At 35.4% G+C, this 22218-nt stretch overlaps 2 protein-coding genes across 3 annotated transcripts; both read left to right on the forward strand.

Moving 5' to 3' along the window:
* The first annotated feature begins 683 nt into the window (after positions 1–683).
* On the forward strand, positions 684–8359 carry kcnip2 (Kv channel interacting protein 2). Its single transcript, XM_057326340.1, is given in 9 exon segments — positions 684–881; positions 4656–4746; positions 4748–4967; positions 5526–5595; positions 6357–6427; positions 6595–6702; positions 6951–7055; positions 7129–7191; positions 7868–8359. Coding segments are annotated over 9 exon segments (849 nt in total). The 5' UTR covers positions 684–808; the 3' UTR covers positions 7916–8359.
* A 1902-nt stretch (positions 8360–10261) lies between these two features.
* Positions 10262–20879, forward strand: arhgap19 (Rho GTPase activating protein 19). 2 transcript variants are annotated; one of them, XM_057326338.1, is made up of 11 exons: positions 10262–10344; positions 13292–13569; positions 14290–14370; positions 14897–15106; positions 15261–15487; positions 15599–15685; positions 16949–17014; positions 17102–17278; positions 17480–17578; positions 19039–19167; positions 19241–20879. In XM_057326338.1, exons 1-10 carry the CDS (start codon positions 10301–10303, stop codon positions 19156–19158), a joined length of 1389 nt encoding a protein of 462 aa, XP_057182321.1. In that variant the 5' UTR covers positions 10262–10300; the 3' UTR covers positions 19159–19167; positions 19241–20879. The 2 variants fall into 2 exon arrangements, with proteins under 2 accessions (XP_057182321.1, XP_057182322.1); XM_057326339.1 differs by having other exon boundaries at positions 14897–14998.
* The last annotated feature ends 1339 nt before the right edge of the window (positions 20880–22218 follow it).

Below are 22218 nucleotides of genomic sequence, written 5' to 3' on the forward strand. Positions count from 1 at the left end.
TGCTTTGTTTATAGAGTGAAACCTAGATTTTTGGGCGTCCCATACTGTGGCATCTGCAGCGTATGGGTATAACTTTTGATTTTAAATGTGCATTAGGATATGATAAAATTAGCATTCTTAAAGATTATTAAATGCCATAAAAGTGGGCCTGTTTACATTGTTAGTTCATGTTAGTGTTATTAAATGCGCCTTATTGTATGGGTTCACAAAAAATATATTTTTTGGAACATGTAGCCTAACAATTGCTGTTGATTTGTAGCGTGGTAAAGTTGTGCTACAATTTGCGCCAAAGGTAAAAAAAAATACGCTATGTTGATGTGGAACAAATAAAATATTTAAAACGGCACAAGTTTCATTATTTACAATGCGCGCGCAAAACGCTTTTGATTTGGAACGCCACAAAAATGAGCGCAGTAATTTTGCAGGGTTTGAAAATGTGAAACGCGTAAAATTTTGTTAATGTGGAACGTATATAAGTAACATTAGCTTAAAACCCATTTAAAGTGATGATGTCCAGTTATTTGAACCGCGTAAAACGCGTTTAATGTGATACGCACGCAGTGATGCCCAGCTCTGTCTGGTGACTCAGTAGCCAGTGTTTAAGACACAGAGAGCCGAAAGCTTCATTGAGATCACAGAAGCACAGAGCAGATGTTGTCTCATCATAACCAACGCGAACTATCTCCGATAGTGAAAACAATATGAGCGCTTCTCATGGAAATATAACATCACCTGTAATTGACACGCTTCATTGACTCACTGTATGTGAATTTTTTTATCAATCGCGATCATTTGGTGCCCAGATAAAATGAAGGTGAAATCTCGAGATGAGAGTTTTAATACTTCTGGAGAACTGGATGGATCCAATGACCTACTGACAGGTAAGTAACATGTTTAATGGCAACGATATAACAACATACGAATGGGCTGTGTTCTTATTTATAGACATAATATTATTTATGGACATAAATAATTATGAATGGGATATTTTTGTAAGTGGACAGTTCATTAAGTCTGGCTTGTGGATGTGGATTACTCCCAAATGCTTGCTTGATTGACATATTATTTCAGCCATTCATTTATCATATAATTCTGTCACTCTCTAAATTATTATATGAGATCCAACTGCTTCAATCACGAAGGACCCAATGAATCCATAACTCATATAATAGACTACTCTATGCACTGCAAAATAAATAAATAAATCACAAATGACTTATTTCTCTCTGAATTACAATACTTTTATGAATGCAGTGAGGTTGATTCAATCATAATAAATCATTAATTTATGGTGCAAGGACATGATTCGTTTTTCAGCTGACATAACATTGTGCATCTATTGTTTTGATTCATTTGATTTGGTTTTATTAATGACAGCTGAAACAATATTTACTGTATGCACAAACAAACTAACTGACTAACTAACTAACTCTCTAATCAATTAAAATACCAACTCTCATACAAAAAAATATGATTTGCAGTGAATATCTCTTTGGAGTGCTATATCACAGTACGTCATATATATCATAAAGGGCCATAAAACAGGCCTGTTAGTCATATCTCACACCTGTTTATAACAAACACCTTTATGATATTATGTAAATAATTTATGAAGAACAACTCTTTATCAGTGTTACGATTACCGCCATTGTTCCATCTAGCAAACAATAATTTACAATTCCTTTTGATTGACCACACACAATATTCTCTAATAACAAATCCAACAAAACACAAAATGAAAACATGGTACTCCATAGTGTGGTGATTGTTTCAGACACCATGGTACTTTATGATATTCCAAGGTACTTCATAGAATGTGGTGCTACCATAGTGCATGGTAATAAAAGGAGATCCTGGTGGTTTTGCACATTCATTTCAATTCTAATTTATAATTTATAGTGCTTTTTGGAAGTTTGCATTGTTGCAAAGCTTTACAGTAAATACATAGTACAGATAGTAGAAACAGAGGAGAAATAAAAGTGTAGAAATAAGCAAAAATGAAATAGAAACATGAAAACCATGAACTATGTAGAATACATTATATTTTTACAACTGTTAAAATAATATTATGCAGATTTTGCAATAATACCATAAAATGTAGACAATATGTACATTAGCAAAAATTGAGAAGGGTCTATTGTAATCACATTACCCATCCAAATTGGTTAACAGCACAGTAATAACTGTAAAGCTTACGGCGAGTTATTTAAAGTAAGTTTGACTAATGGAGAGGGATCACCTCTTTTCCCTTTTTGAGCATTCACATCAGATAGCCAATCTGTTGTGCCTAATTGCTTTTGCCCTTCACGGGCGTCTCCATGCCTGTCAAAACTTCACCGGCTCCCAAACACAAAGCCAAACTAACACTGTGAAGAAGCAAAAGCTAAATGTATTTCAATGAAATCAATCCAGCTCTCTATCTAAAGCTCTAATGGAAACTTGTGTCATCTGATTACCATTAACCTGAACCGCCCGAAGTCAGTCTGCCGTCTGGACGAACAAGCACAAATCACACCAGAATAGTGGGAAAAACAGATAGTCAATGTTAACATGAAAGAGGATTTACAATCTATTTCACTTCTGTAATATGATGTACTTTAGATTAAGAATGATTATAAACAGAAAATGTATGGATCTTTGTAATGCGTGCAACTTTTTATGCTGCTATATTTGAGCATTTGTGTCACGTATTCTCACCATATGTGAGCCCATTATTTTTGTGTGGGTTCAGCTGTATGCATTAATTTACTGTAATGTAGTTACATGTAAATGGTTTGCGTGCACCTGCGCACACGAGCTGTGTGTTCAGTATTGCATTGATTTTGTTTGTTTTTCAAAGCGCTGGAGGAACAGGTGTACACAGTTTAGTGATTTTAAATGCTATTTAAATCTGTATATTTTCATTACTGTAATATGTCACTGCTGTCCTTCTGAAACCTCGTATCTCCGTATTTTGTGCCATAAATCATTATTATTAGTCACCCTTGTTTAAAAGGTATTAAAAAGTGCTTGTCAACTTTGACAACACAGTATGCAATCATTGAAAACGTTCAATGGTATGTCCATTTCCTGAAAAACAGCTAATTTGGACATGCGAGGTTCCAGAAGGACATGATATACTTAGGCTTAGTACAACCCGAATTCCCGGAAATGTTGGGACGTTTTTTAACTTATAAGAAAATGAAAAAAGACTTTCAAATCACATGAGCCAATATTTGATTTACAATAGAACATATAGTGAACATAACAAATGTTCAAACTGAGAAGTTTTACAAATTTATGCACAAAATGAGCTCATTTCAAATTTGATGCCTGCTACAGGTCTCAAAATAGTTGGGACGGGGCATGTTCACCATGGTGTAACATCTCCTCTTCTTTTCAGTTCAGTTTGAAGACGTCTGGGCATCAAGGTTATGAGTTTCTGGAGTTTTGGTGTTGGAATTTGGTCCCATTCTGATATAGGTTTCCAGCTGATGAAGAGTTTGTGGTCGTCTTTGATGTATTTTTCATTTAATGATGCGCCAAATGTTCTCTATACTATAGGTGAAAGATAAAAACTATTATTTTACTGATTTTTCACATATTTTTTGAAATACAGTAAAAAAACGTCAAATTACAGAAAATGACTGCAAATTTTCAAGTTAAACACGTAACTTTAACAACGTAATTTTACATGTTAATTTACTGTATTTAACTGGTGCCAAAACTGCCGGAAAATTACCGTTTTGTATAGGATTTTTTTACAGTGTAGCCTAAACTTTTGTATTTGTACTGCTGTGTGTGAAGAGATATACAGTCAATATCTTTTCCCCTTTTCTCGTCTTTTGTTGGTCATTTTATCAATGGTTGTTGATTTTAGTAAACATTCCTATGGGAAACTGTAATATTTGGCCTTTGTCATTAGCTTGGGAATATTAAATGTTGCCATTGGGGAATGTTTTGGTCTAAATACAGCAGTAATAAAATTCACATCACATCTGCTTATGAGATCCTGACAGTCGTCTTTTAGAAAAGTAATTTTTATATTCCCATGGTAATGAAAACTCATAAGATATCATCAATTTCTCCATAGACATCAATGTGATTAAATGGAAAACAAATGGAAACTTTTGCTTAAGTCTCGTCTCAGATATTTCTCCAGATATTTCTCACAACCTGAGCTCAGATTTGTCAAGTCAATATTATTGAAGATCTCAATATGAACTCATCAGATTCCAAGCAATTTTAAAACTAAGTTGATACTCAAATTAAACACAGCAGAACTCTAAGGTTTCCTCTGAATTTTTAACAGTACCGTATAACTTTTGGGGATGTTTCCGCCATGTTATTGGCTGAACACCCTTTCTAAGTATTGGCTGTTTGAAGCTGTTGAAGGTTTCACAGAGTTTGTGTTTCTCTTCATATACGATTTTAAAAGATACTTAAGAGGAGTAATAAAATCTATACTTTTTATTGAAGAAAACCATACCCTGCTAATCCGATATACAATGTCCAAAAACCAGATGATGTTATTCCTTCATTGCTCTTTGCAGGCAAATGAATCCATTACATTTCATATGACTCAAAGCAAACTGTGCCAGCTAACTGTGACCAATTGTTGCTTTTTGCATAGCTAAGCAATTTGTCCTATTACTAATATTCTTCATTATTTGCAGGTAACCCTCCCTCGGGCCAGAGGAGAAAAAACATCAAACAGCGCTTTCTCAAACTTCTGCCCTGCTGTCATACAGAGTCAACACCAGCCATCAGGAAAAGCAAGTCAATGGCTGTCTGCTGTTAGTCTTAATCCATGCGTGTCAGTTTCTGTGTGAATGAGTTTATCTCTGTGTGTTTCTCATGTAGACAGCATAGAGGATGATTTTGAACTCTCCACCGTGTGCTACAGGCCGGAGGGTTTAGAGAAACTGCTAGAACAGACAAAATTCAACAGAAAAGAGCTACAGGTTCTCTACAGAGGCTTTAAAAATGTATGTTGATGTTTAAGGACGTTAACTCATGTTTTGTATTAAACTTTATGTATTTATTTTCAAAATGTTGAAGTGTGTAATATAAGTCCATTGGTCTTATTTCTCTCACCTAAACTCTTTCTGTAAGTTTAGTTTAGTTTAGTTTAGTTTAGTTTAGTTTAGTTTAGTTTAGTTTAGTTTAGTTTAGTTTAGTTTAGATAGATTTTCATTATTTAACATCATACAATACAATTCAATGTTATTTTTAAATACATGTAATATAGCTGCAAATGTACAGAAAACATTTTAGCACAAAAACTTGATATAAAAAAATTACAATAATTTAAATCTTGATTTATTTGCATTAAACTCTCACTAAGTTGTTGGTTATTTCTCTCTGTGCGTGTGTGTGTGTGCGTGTGTGTGTGCGTGTGTGTGTGTGTGTGCGTGTGTGTGTGTGTGTGTGTGTGTGTGTGCGCGTGTGTGTGTGCGTGTGTGTGTGTGCGTGTGTGTGTGCGTGCGTGCGTGCGTGCGTGCGTGTGTGTGTGTCTGTGTGTGAGTTTTTTATTGTTTCTTTAGGAATGTCCCACTGGGCTTGTAAATGAAGACACATTTAAATTAATCTACTCTCACTTTTTTCCTCAGGGAGGTGAGTACAAGATACATCATATTTGGCGTATATATTTTACTGACTGATATGACGGTGGTCTTGGACTTTATACTGACATCTATTGGTACAGCTGTGGCATTAAACAGATGCAAACTTTGCTCAAAAAAGTACCCTTGTAGAATTTTTGGCACCCATGATTTCTCGGTGTCTGATAAAGAGTTTCCTGGAATAAAGTAAGTAATATTCAACTGGTCATGTGATCTCAATATCTACTACTAAAATAACCTCTTTCTAGGCCGCTGATGAGTCTTCATCTCATATAAGTGCATATTATTTCAAACAGATGTGTCAAAAGTACAATAAATTCCTGTAGGTAGGTTTTTAATACAATTTAATAAAAATACTTTTGGCACAGTAAATGGAAGAAGTTAACTGGGAAATGAAAATAACCCCATAATTTACTCACCTTTGTGCCATCAATTGAATAATCATAATGCCATTGAATGAGGTTCAAGTTTTTGAAGCTCCAAAAAGTACTTTCATGCATCATTACAGTAATGCATCACAGTAAAATCGCCAGTGTTAAAAAAGGTCAAATTAACACTCACATAATCCACACTCTCAAAGTGTGGATTATACAGTATAAACACTGTGAGAGTTAATTTGACCTTTTTTAACAATGGCGATTTTGCCGTGTATGAATCTGATCAGTTAATAAATGTTTTCTGACAACAGGTTTCTGACAATGTCACAATTCTAGTAATAAACTATGACGCGTTATCACTTTTGTTAATTTGCAGATTCTAGCATGTATGCTCATTTCCTGTTTGAGGCTTTTGATAGACACAAGAATGGAGCTGTGAGTTTTGAGGTCAGTTTATGCTTATTCTTATGCTTAACCAATAATAATATAAGCCTTTTTAATCTGAAACTATCAGTTATTAACAAAACTATATTTATTAAATCGTGTTGTTATGTAACATGATGTTACATATTAAAATTCAGTTACTCTTGCATCTTGTTTCTCATTGGCTTCAGGACATTGTGACTGGCCTGTCAATCATTTTGCGAGGTACAGTCACTGATAGACTGTGCTGGGCTTTTTGTCTGTATGATCTCAATAAAGACGGCTGCATCACTAAAGAGGTACAGTGTCATACATATGGACCGTTTGCAATAATTAAACCCTCTAAAAGTTCAATCACATAAATGTTTTTCGTATTTATAAACCCTGATGTTTTACTATTTACTTGCATAGTGTTCCAATATCTAAGATCAACTGCGTTGTGCTAGCAACATCAAGATCATGGGTTTGAGTCCCAGAAAATGCATGTAATGATAAAATGTATCCCTTGAAAATTGTCAGCTACTCTTTCATTTGAATGTTTTTTCAGGAGATGAACGACATCATGAAGTCCATATATGATATGATGGGGAAATGCACATATCCATGTATGAAGGACAGCGCACCCAACGAACACGTCGAAAGTTTCTTCCGGGTAATTTTCAAGATCTCAAGCAAACATTCTTATGATAAATTACACTCAGTTTGATTTTTTCCCCCATGCTTAGAAAATGGATCGAAATAATGACGGAGTTGTCACCATGGAGGAATTCCTCGAGTCATGTCAAAAGGTACAACAACAAAAGGAATTGTTCACCCAAAAATGAAACGTCTGTCATCATTCATCCTCATGTCATTCCAAACCTGTATGACTTTCTTTCTTCTGCAGAACACAAAAGAAGATATTTTGAAGAACGTTGGTAACCAAGCAACACTGGACCATCCCATGTATAAAAATAAAACCACTGGGACATTTCTCAAAATATCTTCTTTTGTGTTCCACAGAAGAGAAAGTCATATACAGGGTTTGAACCACATGAGGGTGAATAAATAATGACCATTTTTTGTGGGTGAACTATCCCTTTAACTATAATATTAATAGCTATTTATGTTGGTTGCACCTTTCTTAAATGTGAATTTGAATTGAAGGTGATGTGTGTAATTATAAAAATGGCTAAAATACTTTAGATATTCTCAGAACCTGCCTTACTGAATAAAACTGTTGCATTTAAAAAAAAAACATTTCCCAGTTTGTTTGAGCATTGCAGCCAGTCTGACATAACAACAGTGGATAATCCTATGCCATTCATTTGGGGCAGGCTATCATTATTTGGGTTGATATTTTTTTCACGTCACGTTATGACTCACCTCACCTTTCTAAAAGATGCTAAATAAACTGTGTGTCATATTTTTCGGTAGGCTCATGGCTATATAAAATTGTTCTGTGTTCTTTTTTTTACCAACCAGGATGAGGCCATTATGGAGTCCATGCATCTATTTGATCATATTATTTAGCTTCATGCTGAGCAGTGTTGAATGACATCGTCTGTTTTGACATCAACACAATGACTTCTTCCCTCTTTTATTGACTGACCTGTTGAGATGCTATATGTGAGCATGCCACATTATTCTACACCCTAAGGATGAAGCTATGTGATCTAAGCTTATTGAGATAAAAGTTAAATCACTGGCTTTATTACTGTCTTTATGTATACTGTGGTTATATATATCACAGTGGCATCAACAAGTTCTGGTATCATTTAACATTCACGTGTATACAAATATACAAAAAATATGCAAGTAGCAGACTCTCAGCCTGGCATGACTTTTATGAATCTAGAAAAAAGACACTAGAGAATTGGAGAATCAATTGTTTGCAAATATAATTATTTGCTCGTTAATTCATGGACATGTCGAGTATTGTACAGATTCAAAATACTGACTGACAGTACAGTTGGTTCAGACAATAAAGAGCTCATATTAAAACGTGAGGGCATAGAAGTGATATAAGGCATAGATATATTTGTCAGATGTTTTAATTAATGTATTTTATTACTCATCACAAAATACAACTTACTTATGACAATATATTACAGTTTTCAATTACAGTTTTTCTCGATTGCTTAAACACATTTCTTGAAATTATGCCTCGTATTCTCAAAACAGTAAACACAAATCCATAACATCTCACCCAATTCTCCAAACATCCTATTGTCAGGTCAAAATGAAGCTCTCTTCTCAAAACCATTCAAACTTGCTGAAAAACCAAACTTTTCCTGCAGACATGACTTACAGGCCCTCAAAAACACCCACACTGTAACATAGTCTTAGACACTGGTGAGATCAATTCAAAACACTGTTACTAAAACCTCTTATTGGGATTCAAGAATAATCTGACAGTTTAGTGTTTATTAGTATATACAACATAAAAGAGTGCACATAGAGCAAAGTGCAAGAATGAGCTTTAGGAAAAAATACAAATAAAACATTACACTACTGTAAAGTAGATGAAGATGATCTTACAAGACAAGAAAAGTTCAAAAACCAAAGAACAATATAAACTGGTCATGCAACACAATTCAGTACACATAGCACAAATAACATTTACATTCAGGCATTTAGCAGATGCTTTTATCCAAAGCGACTTACAGAGAAGATAAAGGAAACAAAACAGTGAGGCGATTTGTCAATAGGAGGCGATGTAAAAAATATGGCATCCTCTGCACCTTTGGCCCAATTTCGTAAAAGTGTACTATTTTCTGCAAAAATACGGAACAGGTAAAAAAGGCTACAAATGCACATTTGTAAACTTGATACAGTAATCACAAATTTGAGGGTGTACACATGCTACAGTTTACTGGATACAGAATAGTGAAATTTCTCTCATATAAAGTGTGTATTGTGTGATTATATTGTCTATAATGTTTACTGTAAGTAGTATAAAGCGCAGTAGATGATTCTAGGATGCACACTTACCTGTGCTCCTGTGATATTATCCTGAGATTCTGATTGATGTGTCATCCGTTTTGATACTGAATGTTTACTGATGGACAAATGTGTGCTATTTGAGTTTACAACTTGACACTTCAGTTCATTATATTGTGTGTTTGTGTTTTCTGAATGAGAACATGGTTAAACCTTTGCAAATTGAGGATGTTTGTGTGTGGGGTTTGTACAAGTTGGTGTATTGTTCTGAGAATGTGTTTATGGTTGTCAGAAAATGGTGAGTTGTTTCATGAATTGTGTGTTAGCAATCGAGAAAAACTGTAATATTGATTATTATAATGGAATTTGACATTCAGCTTATGCAATATCTAGCTTTTTAATGGTAATGTATAAACTTATTTAAATGTATTTTTATATAATTAAATAAATTCACGATTGCTATGCACTACATAATATGCAAGTCTTTGTCTTTTGTCATTTCCAGTTGATCACTGCATAATGCGCTTCTTTTTTACGCAGGCAACTTGAGCACTTTTGCTGAAATCTCCTTTTGAATATAAAACCAACATTGGTCAAAATGTTAGTAATCAAGAGAAAAGGGGAATTGTATTTATTAAGTCTTTGGGAACACAGCTGTCAAAAATATTCTTCAAGCTGCGCTGTGCAGTCCGATTAGCACATGACATTAAGTACCGCGAGAACGATTCCAAAGCGTAACCCTCGCGACACATAAATGTCACAGGTCGATTAGTTTGCGCACACTTGCGCAGCGCCGTATGAAGCGGAACACGCCTAGTATCCTGACGTAACACTGAAACTTTTGAATAGACCAATCGGCGCTCAGAACACCAGACGTGAGAACTATCCCCGCCTACCGTCCAGTCGTCGTCCAATCGTGAATAAGCAGCGTTTAACGCCTCAGCAGCAGCGGCGGATTCAAACTGAAGATGAAAGATGGCCGCAGAGAAAGACACCGATGTAAATAAACGAGACAGAAGGTAATAAATATGACTTTATAACTATATTTACGCAACGCATGCTGTCTGTTTCAGAAAAATTAACTTTTAAATGAATCAAGAAGCTGAAGTTATGTGTCGGAGTACAAAGTGAGATGTTTTCAAGTATCTTGACTGTTGCTGTGTATTTAGGTGTGTAGTAACAGTTACAATTATAAAGTCAGTATCTTACCATGGTAACCAGCGGATTTGTGTAACTAGGGTGATGGGTAACTTGATATTAGCATTAATACCATTTAGACACCTATCAAATAATGAGAACACTGCGTGTACTCTAGAGGAGAACGCAAATGCCATTGTATTACCATGACTGTACTATGGTGCTGCCTCTGTGTGTTTGTAAGGGCACATGTGATCAAAATAAAAACGAGTTATAAACATGACCCGTCATTGCGATTTACCATACCATTATATGGACCAAAAGCAGTAAGAGAGTATCTATCATTCTGATGCTTTGAAAGCTATACAAGTTCAATTTACAAATATTTGTCATGTATATTTTCGGTGGTCTTAATAAAATTAACTGTAAAAATTAGTTATAAAATGCGCAATCACGGGGTATGGAATCTTTAATATTTTTAGTTTTCATGGTAATTTCTAGCAACTGTTTATATCGCCCTTGTTAGATACATTTTGACAAAGTTTAATAGTTTTCACTTAAATTTAGCTAGGGTTAATAATTTTAGTGTGTTGACTTTTCACTATGGCAACATGTTTCCTTTTCGTTTAGGTCAAGTTTTACAAATAATATTTAGTATTAATAATATAAGTATTCTATACTTAATAAGTCCAAATGTCACCTTTATTTGTATAGCGGTTATTTTAGTTTACTAAAATTAAAATTTTGAAAACCTTTCTATTCATTGAGATCAATTAAAATATTGACCTAAAATGTTTGGAAAAACCAAAACTAAATGAAAAACTGAAATGTTGCCTCAAAAATAAACTAAATAAGTTTAAAGCACTAAAATTATGTTGACCAATGTGTTATATAATTATATAACACATGTTGACCAATGTGCTTTACATCATCTCAATAAAGAAACAAAATTAAAAATAAATGATTTGTGAAAAACATCATGATCTGTATGCTATCCCAGCAGGTTTTTTAGATTGTGCTACAGTAGAAGAGAGTAAATCTTACTCTTTGTTAAACTTTTATATACTTTACAGGGATCAACATTAAGGGGCTGTGTCCACCGAGGCGTTTACGCCTGCGGCTGACGTGTTTTTTCAATTGTTTTCAGCGGAAACGCTACGTTTTTTAAAAAAAGCCATCAAGTTGACGTTTTTTTTCGTGGGCGCCCGGCCTTCGACCGAGAGTTGAAAAATGCTCAACTTTGGGCAGAACGCTGCACCTGCAGCGGGCGTTTTCAACCGAGCTCCTGCCGTTTTCAGCCGCGTAAATGCGCCTCGGTGGACACAGCCCCTAACGCTTGTCCGGGACAAGTGAATGTTTTGTATGGGCAAGTGAGAGAGTAACTTGACATAAAAATAACAACAGTGCGACATAAATGTTGAATAATAAGAATACGTGCATTAGACAGAGCTGCGTGTTTGTGTGAAGTGCGTTTGTCATGGTGGTGCTTGTTTGTGTGTGACAATAATCAATAGCGCACCGCACTGAGTCCATGTAACTAGATACGGACACGGAATCCTGTTATTTAAATGTCATCTGGCTGTTCTGCGTGTCTGAGTGAATTATGTGCACAGTTTAATATTCAACACGGGTATGGTCGAGGATTTAGCTGCGTCTGCACTGTATGAGGATATGAACACATTAACTTTCTCATTTATTTTATTGAGTTCATTTTATGAGCGTTTTACTGTTTGAGTGAAGCTATCGGCAAACACACAAAAACTCGAGTCTTCCCGAAGATCCGTCAAAATAAAAGTCCCGTTAAATTGAACACTCGGACAAAACAATACTGTAGTGTACTATAGTATTTGCTATTGAAAATTGTAGTGCCCTTGTACTAAATTGATAAACACTGTATACCATAGTACAGTTCAAATACACTATAGTATCTAAGAATTTTACAGCAGTTTACTAGTGTAAAAACTATAGTATACTACAGTCATTTATGTGGACAAATATACCACTATTGTATAGTAAAAAAAGGAAAAACACAGAACTTAGAAAAATTAAAACAAATTTAGATCATCTAAAAATGATACGGCCCTAATTTATTCATCTGTATGTAACCATAATGTCTTTTGTCAGTTACCTGTCTATTCATGATGAACTGCACTTGCATATTTTTTTTAATGATGACATCAGACTTGTGCTCCTACTGTTTGGCCTGTGCTACCAAACTTTAAACCTCTGTAGCACCAGTGCTATGTGCAAAAAAGTTAAATTACAGCCTTAACACTAGTAATAATTACTTCTTGCCTTTGTTTTATAGCAGTCACGGAGAGTAGGCCTATAACCAAATTCAGGCGGCCAAAGCGGACACTACTTAAAATGCTTAGAAGCAAACTTGACCAATTTAAATCCGAAACAATTATATTGATTATATTATATTATAATTCAAATGAAATATTTTTTTATCTTTGGACAAGTAATTTTTGTACTCTGACAAGTGAACGACAAATTTACTTGTCCGAAGGACAACCACGTGATAATGCTTAATGTCAAGCCCTGCTATACATCACATACATCATGTACTTTTTAGCCATAATGTTTTATTTACATTTATGCATTGGCATTATCCAAAGTGACTTACAGTGCATTTAAGCTATACATTTTATCAGTGTGTGTGCTCCCTGGAACTCAAACCCATGACCTTTATGTTGCTAACACATTGCTACAGTATTGCTACATTACTTTATCAATGTTTATTACAGGTTTACATAAGCTCCCTGATCCAATTTCAGTCTCGGACTGTAAATGTGGACCTTCATTTTCATATCTGTGTATTCACAGGGGCACAGTATGCAAGGTTGTGATCAGTCAAGACACAGAAACAGGGACGGGAGGTGATTGCGGGCCGCCCATCATCTTCAATCCAGATTTTTTTGTGGAAAAGCTGCGTCACGAGCGGCCCGAAGCCTTCACCGAGCTCGTGCTGAGCAACATCACGCGCCTCATCGACCTCCCGGGTGCCGAATTCTCCCAGTTACAGGGGGACGAGGAACCCAAGACTCCAACCAGCACCGCGGCAGGAGGCTTTTTTCGCTCTTTCAACTTCCTCAAGCGCAAAGGTCAGAAGGATTTGGGGAAATGTTGCTATTTTGTATTCTTTTTTTCTCTATTGTTGTGTTTTTGAGCCTACAGTGGTCATAAAGACTAGCTTCTTTTAGTCATTTAGTCAATATGCCTGTGAGTTGTAAGGTTCTGGAGGCAGCTGCTCCCACAGGGGATTTTTCCTGAGGGAGGATTTAAGACAGTATTGACAAAAACTATCGAATAAGCTTCAGTGTTAGAATTGTGTCATGGTTTTTTTTCAAGTTCTTCCCTCAAGTTAGTTTGAAACCTGGTTTTATCTCTTAATGGTATTGACTAGCAAGCTCCAGATTATATGTAACAGGTCATCTAACCTATGAAAAAAATGAAGGCAAAGCAAAATCTGAGTTTTTCTTAGTATTTTTATTTTATACACACTAATGTGTAACTGATGTATTAACTTTTCCCAAGTGTTTATTTTTTTCTGTATTGGCTTTTAATTCAAAATTAGTCTCTTGAATTTTATTTTTTGTACAATGCTGTCGCTGGTCTATTTGAAAAATAGATTTTTCAGCCTAGATTTTCATCACTTTTTATGGAAAAACATTGACAAAAAATATTGACTAATGTCACAATATTGACTACATATTGACTAACACTGTTTTTGGAGTGTTTATGAATCATCTTGATCCAATTTGGTTGCATCTGCTAATATTTGACTCGTATTCAATATTCTCATTGTTTTCTTTATTGTCCAGATAAAGGTGTTGTGTTTGGAATGCCCCTAACAGAAGAAGGAATAGCCCAAATTTATCAGCTTATCATGTACCTCATCAAAAGTGAGTCTGCGATATTCATCTTCATATGTTTTCAAAGTCACCATGTAACAAAAATTGACGATTCTTGTTTTTTATGGAATTTTGCAGTGTTTAATATATCCATTCGCATAATTCTTTTTAAATTCATGTCAAATGTCCAGGCAGTTCCAACCTCAATGATCCAAATAGTTCTTATAAGAGACAGTTAGCTCAAAAATAAAAATTCTGTCATCATTTATTCACCCTCTTGTCATTTCAAACCTGTATGACCTTCTTTCTTCGCCAGAACACAAATGAAGATATTTTGAAAAATGTTGTTAACTGGTCCCCGTTTGCTTGCATTGGTTTTGTGTCCATACAATAAAAGGGAATGGGGTCCAGCGCTGTTCGGTTACCAACTTTCTTCAAAATATCTTCTTTTGTGTTCTGCGAAAAAAAGAAAGTCATAAAGGTTTGAAATGACAAGCGGGTGAGTAAATGATGACAGAGTTTTCATTTTTGGGTGAACTATCACTTTAAGGAGCGCCCTATTTTTTTGTGTCTGTAGATCTTCATGTCGAGGGTCTCTTTCGGGTTCCGGGGAACAGCCTGAGGCAGCAGATCCTCCGAGAGCAGCTCAACAGCGGGGCTGATATCAACTTCGCATCCGGTGAGTTCCATCCCAACGACGTCGCCACCCTCCTCAAAACCTTCCTGGGAGACCTGCCCGAGCCCCTTCTCACCCATCGCCACTTATACGCCCACCTGAAAATTACAGGTCTGTCCATTTAGTGTGGCATTCATATACCGCAAGTCCTGATAACATTAAATGTTTGCTTTTATTTAGTAAACTTGTGAGTAGTAATGATGTGTTGGTTTACTTTATACTCTTATTTTATCAGTCCATGACATTGTGTTATGTTTCCTGGCAGAACTGACAATGTTTGACGATCAGGGCAATAAGACGAGCTTGCCAGATAAGGAGCGTCAGATCGAGGCGTTACAGCTTCTTCTGATGCTGCTGCCCACAGCCAATCGCACCCTCCTGAAACTGCTGCTAGACCTGCTGTACCACACCGCCAAACAACAGGACAAAAACAAGATGTCTGCACACAACCTCGCCCTCATGTTCGCCCCACACGTCATCTGGCCCAAGAATGTATGCACTTTTAAATCCGAGTTTAAAGTGTTTTTTGCTGAAGTACTGAAGTGAAGCAGAAAATAATTTAATAGTTTTGTCCATCATCATTAAGTTTGCGTCTTTCTTTAGATGAATGCCAGTGACCTTCAGGAGAATCTGAAGAAGCTGAACAGCGGCATGGCTTTTCTCATCAAACATTCACAGAAGATCTTTCGGGTACTTTTTTTAGAACAGCTTGAAAGCTGCGATCTGTAACTTATAGTTTTGTTAAAGACCCCCTGTGGTTTATATGTTTATGTGGTGTTTTTAAACCATGTGCAAATCGATCATTTTAAACCATTGCTGGGTATTTTCTCCATAAAACTGCAGTTTAAAAAATGCGGTTTGAAACTGCCACGTTAATGACGTCATAAACCTGTAACCAATCACATTAACTCATTTGACCCCTTTGAATCAGCCATTTGAGGCATAAATATGCAAAGATGGAGCATAGATTCGGGCTAAAATGATCGCTGCCCTGCAGTGTCAGCTCTCAGTTTCACTTTGTTTTAGCAGCGTCTGAACTGCCCAGTGCGATTGAGTGGAGGCGGGGCTAATTTGTATATTCATGTCTCTGCTTATACTTAATGAAGCTGAGCTGTGTAGTTACATTCCCATTATTTAAAGGCAAGAAAAAATACTTTCACAGGAAGAAACGTTTAAACATGGTCAAAGATGTGTTTTAAAGGAGTCATATTGCACGGCTAAAATGAATATTATTGTTTGTTTTAGATGTAACGCAATGTGTATACACCATTTACAGTTTAAAAAACGTTGTATTTTCCACATACCGTGCATGTTTGTATCTCCTCTTTGCCCCGCCTCTCTGAAACACGCTGATTTTTTACAAAGCTCATCGCTCTGAAAAGCGAGGTGTGCTATGATTGGCCAGTTCACCAGTGCGTAGTGATTGGTGGAATACTGTAAGCATTTCACGGAAATGTAACGCCTCTTACCATATTCGGAACATCAGGTTCCAAAGCAATTGTACTGACAGGCAATACAATGAGATTTACAATTACGCCCACCTTAACTACATGTAGATTTGGGCGGTCTTAGTCAAATCATGTTACGTAGATTCGCCGGGGTGTGGTTACACGAGGCGTTTCAGGCAAGTCTGGTTGAGCATTCGCTTTTAGATAGAATGCATCTTTTGTTCCCACACTTTCATTTGTGCAATTTTACGTGTCTAATACATGCATGGGCAACTTATAACACACCAAAAACACAGAAAAACACGTACCTCCACCATATGACCCCTTTAAGGGATAAAATTATTGACCACAGGGGGACTTTAAGGGTTAAGGAAAACTAAAGTTATTGTCATAATTGCAATAGTTGTATACATTTTAATAATTGATAGGATCTACAGGAGGTTGTAGTTCATTTTACCTCATTGCCACATGAAAGTTGTACCTGTTGTCCCTTTTCTTTGTAAAGGCACCGGCTTATCTAAGAGAACATGCCCGACTGCAGTTCGCCAACTCCAAAATCATTCACTCCAAGGTCTGTGCCGTTTCGCTTTACTGTATTACATGCATTTAGTTCCAGATATTTTAAGGTGTCCGTTGTCTGTCGTCTGTTGTTGTACAGGATGATTTGGAGTTGTTGTCTGTCAGCGGTTCTCCGTTCACACAGGCGTGTAAGAGGAGCGGTGCAAAAGTGCCTTTAGACTCTGAGAACCACACAGAAGAGGCTCTGAGAGAGCTTTATCAACACGTCACTGATAACGTGCCAAACTCCGCAAAGAAGAAAAAGCTTATCAGACAGGTCTGTTCCTAAATATAGTATAATACATTCACTTAAATAGGTAATAATAATGATGTGCAATATGTTTAGTAAAAATAAAAAATGATTTATTTTGGATTTATTGTTACCTTTAATTAAAATAAGAAAAATCTAAACTACTTGTTTATGTGTAATGTAATTAAAATACACTTTTTGCTGAAACTCTTCTGTTGATGTTTTTAGCTTGGCAAGCAGTCCACCCCAGGGACTCCAGTCAATGAGAACACGACTCCTACTAGTAAAAAACACGCTCGCTCTCGATCCTTCGGGGGTCTCATCAAGGTCAGCAGTTTCTAAACGTTATTATGCAATTATATGAGATACTGACATCTTTACAAGTGCTGGACAATATGGTGTGTTATTTAGTTTGTTACAATCATTTACATAGGCTGATGCAGCATTGACTATTTTCGCATGTAAAGAGGTTTGCCAATCTTAGCAGAAGTTGTTTTCAAATTAGTGAAAGGGATAGATTAAAGGCAGTTTAATCTTAAGGGTTAGAGAGAGTGTGAAAATTGTCAAAATAATGTCTTTTTGGGCACAAAGGAAATTAAAAACAGTTCACACCAAGGACAATAATGATGTAAAACAGTGACAACACTTTACATAAAGTCATTATGTTTAATGCTATATAAAGGGTTATTAAAGGGTATGATGCATTATAATTGTTCATAATGTGCTTTGTAATATAGTTGTAAAGAATTATAACCTAATTTAAAATGCATAGTGTAACAATTAATTGATAAGTGTTGTAATGTATTAACTGTGGTTACAATTATTCGTGGCACTTAATAATGGCAAGGCATAATTATTAATACATTAAAACTACTTTCATAATACATTACACAATGTAACAAATTTAGTAAAAAGTTGTGTTTCGCTTTCAGTTTTACTGCTTCTTTATGAAGTTTAACATTCTGAATCACATCATCGGCGGTATTCACAAACAAACAAAAAAATATTTTTACACATTTATACATTTCTGTATTATTACTCGTACGCAGAAATTACAAGGTACTGGCATAACACTGAGCTCAAATCAACAGTTTAACATAACAGTTACTAAAAATGAGTCGTCCAAAACTTCAGAAGTGTACATTTGATCGTTTTTGTCTTTTATGACTGTTACTGTCCTCACAAACCAAGTTCTAGACGTAGTCACCCATCATCGCTTCATCCCACCGTCCCTGTGCTACAGAAATTTCTAGAATTTTTAGACCGTGACAACTGGAAAATATATATTTTTAAATATGTAAACATTTGTCGAGTTTTTGTTTATTTGCAATATACCGATATATCGTAATAAAAAATAAAAATTGAAAATAAATATTACCACAATAATTAGCACCACAGAATTGTTCCAGAACTATAAAAAAGTCAGGGCGAAACAAATATTTGTTACACTGTGTTACATAAATGCTTTAATAGTTTTAAAAATCATTACAAATTCAAGAGAGTGGTGGCATCCACACCGCAACTATAACAATAAAGAAAAAGAGGAACCATTTATTAGCGTTTTTATTTAGTTGATGAATGATAAAACATTGACAGAACAGCTCATTTAAAAGGCATACACATTTAAAATGTGAACTGCAGTGAGCAAATGTTAATGTCCGGTGGGATGGACGCTAATATAGTTATTGTTATATTTATCTTTATAGTCATTAGTCTTGATGTGTACAGGCCTTAACACTGAACTATTAGTTGCATAATGTAATCAATGTGGCTGTCTGCAAATACAGAGGAAAGTTTTGGGTGGTCAGCCGGGGGACAGGAGAGGTCGCCATGTGTCCCCTACATCCACAGCTGGACGTTCTGCAGTTCCAGGGAAGGAGAATGTGAACTGTGAAACAGTGAGCTAAACTATTCAGGTAAGAAACGGTTTATAAACCCTGCTTAAACATTTGGCAATGCAAAAAAATAATAAAACTCCTTATTTTCTAGGGCACTCCTTCTTCATTTACAGTGTGAATTCTGCCTGCGTAGAAGCTGTCAATTTAGGCAACTGGAGCATATAGAGTCTTTATTTTTAATGATTGTATTTATTTCTTTTATCTTCTGTATTGTTTTAACGTACTAAACGTCGGGACTTATCCTTACAGAGCTTAAAACTGTTACATCAGGTTTGCAGGGGTAAACCACTAGTCAGTTTCACTGGGTAGTTTAAACCGACCCATGATAACACAAGCAAAGGAACTTGTTTATATTTGCAATGTGTATTTGTGTAAATTAATATAATTGTGTAGAAATACGTTCGCTTATATCTGGGCCATCCGTGAACTTGCATTAAACTCAGTTTATACTGTAATCCAACATAATAGAATAATAGACTACATTTCGTCACAAATATGTATTCACTTTATTTACAAAATAGTTGATGTTTGTTTACATATAGATACTGGTTTTAACGCTGTGAGCATAGAAAGCGATTTTTAAAAATGTGATGTGATGCTGGAACAGTTGCTTAAATGGGATTTACCATAAACCCAGTGTTGTTTTTATGGTGCTTTGAGATCATAGGCATCTCTCTATAATTTGTTGCTGTTCATACTCCATTGTTATATTGGGTAATGCAGACGTGTTTCTAACTGTTTACATTTTATTTCAAGTGTTTCGGGCATCTTTCGGTGGACGTTCAGAAGGTTTTGGCATGTTGGAATTGTGATGGTATGGGATAGGTTTTATATTTGTTAAAGGTCGGTGTTGAGTGAGTCGAGTCAGTTTTATTACACTGTATGCTAAACATACAGAGAACATTATGAGAAGGATACAGTGGTCTTTGTGTTTAGTGGGCGTGTCGCATGTGAGTATGCTGGTGGTTGGACCAATAGGAATGAAAGGAATGATTGGTTGGTTGTTGCTGGTTTGGCTTCGAGTGTGATGTTTCCTGTGAAGTCTTGTTCCTCAAGGAGCAATGTTGTCATGCTGTGATGTCACTTCCTGTCATTGTAATATAATTACAAAATCACTATAACTAGTAAAATAGTGTAGACTGGACTATTTCTCCTAACGTTTCTCCGAATGTTTTTTTTTTTTACAATGTAAGGGCTAATCCAACAAACACAGACAGTCTCGTTTTGAATGAATAACAGTGCTGTTGACATTTGTCATGTTTGTTAGTGTTTGTTGGATATGTATGAATTAGCCTTAAAAACATAAAGTCAATGTCCTTTGATTTCTCTTTTATGTTTAAATTTTGGGTGCCCGGCTTAGCAACAGTTTTGTTCCTCAAATTGTAAGTGTGAATTTTGTATAAGTATGGGGTGTGTGCGTGATATTTGAAAAAAGGGCATATGATGCTGTGATCTTTTGTACAGACGGTACCATGTGGGGGTTAAGCAGGTTGGCATCTAATGGTTCAGCAACACACATTGGGAAATTCATTGATTTGGCCTAGTAAACCTTTAAAAAATGTTACAAACGAGTATTGTCGTATTTAAAGGCCTATCTGTTCTTTTTTGTTGCATTGGTTAGGAGTGCAGTTTTTAAGAATAGATTTGTAATATCCTGATGTATTTCATCTGTGAAACATTTGTATGTTATCTGCTGTACTGCAATGGGCGCTTTTTTATTAAAACTTTTACCCGGAAACTTGTGAAAGTGTGTTGTTTTGTCAAATAAACGTAGTATGAAGATAAACAGCAGTTAATGTTGTGTCCACTAGAGGCCGCAGCAGCTCAACTGACGAGACATCGACCTCAATGCTGTGAGTATTTCTGACAGGATTTTCGTCCATCATATTATGAAACAAAAAATGTAGTTTTTGTATCAAAACCATGTTTATTTTGTGCTAATCAAGGTTTACTACACTAGCATGGTATTTGGTTTTAACTGCAGTAAAACCAAAATTGGGTTGTTTCTCATTTGTTTGTTAGCAAAACCAAATAAGTGTAAAATAAATAGGCCTATGACAAAATAAATAATATTTAAGATTAATAGGCATGTAAATAAGAAAATGTGACTTTAATTAACTTATCCCGTGGATTTTTGTCGTGCAGTTTTAATTTCTTCGCTTTAGCAAATTCTGCTACGCAGAGGGAATATCCTCGTGAATATTAATTGAGTAATACTGACGCTAGTAAATATACATTGCGTTACACAAGCTTTTCTTAGAATTGTTTATTTTTGTAGTCACCTCCATTTTCTTAAGGTTGGATTACAGGGCTCTCAAGTTTAAACAAAAGTTTGGAGAGATCACATCACAGTATTTAATGTGCATTGTCATATATATATATATATATATATATATATTTGTCTTTAAATACTTATTTTCAATAAGTTATTTTAATCAATAAGAATAATGACAAACTGTAGTTAAATATTATCAACATCAACAAAAGCCATCTTTAAACTGCAGCAACATGACATGGTTTATTCCTGTTTAATGCTGGTCAAATGTGCCCTATTTACACCAATATTACATAATGTAAGATTCATATAATTTAATTGTAATTTAATGTGCAAGTTATACATTAAACATAAATGAAAAAAAGACAAACAATCAGATCTAGCCCACCATTGACTCCCATAGTATTTATTTTCCCTACTTTGCTAGTAAATGGGGGATGAGATCTGTTTGGTTACTGACATTCTTCCAAATACATTCCTTTGTGTTTAGCAAAACAAAGACATTCATACAGGTTTGAAACAATGTTCCTTTAAGGCTGATGCTTGCTGATGTCTCGAGTCAGAAGAGCATGTGATCACGTCATAAATATAAAAAACAGGCTCTGCAAGATTTAAATAACAACAACAACAAACATTATTGATGGTTTTAGTTTTGTCACACATTAAAATCGTTGTGCATGTCATATTCTTATAGGTTAGGCCGTTAGGCAGACAAATTGTTTATGAGTGCAGTTTTTTGCGTTAGAAAATCTTCACATTTTAGTAGTATAAAAAAGAAACGTCTGTTTAATCGG

This window comes from Triplophysa rosa, linkage group LG25 (genome assembly GCF_024868665.1).
Source record: "Triplophysa rosa linkage group LG25, Trosa_1v2, whole genome shotgun sequence".
Classification (NCBI taxonomy): Eukaryota; Metazoa; Chordata; class Actinopteri; order Cypriniformes; family Nemacheilidae; genus Triplophysa; species Triplophysa rosa.

What these genes read in the sequence shown, in the direction of transcription:
- arhgap19 (XM_057326338.1), top strand. Translation starts at nt 10,301, where the DNA reads ATGGCCGCAGAGAAAGACACCGATGTAAATAAACGAGACAGAAG. An exon ending in GTAAATAAACGAGACAGAAG is followed by an intron (nt 10,345 to 13,291) that starts GTAATAAATATG and finishes GTGTATTCACAG; the next exon opens with GGGCACAGTATGCAAGGTTG. An exon ending in TATCATGTACCTCATCAAAA is followed by an intron (nt 14,371 to 14,896) that starts GTGAGTCTGCGA and finishes TTGTGTCTGTAG; the next exon opens with ATCTTCATGTCGAGGGTCTC.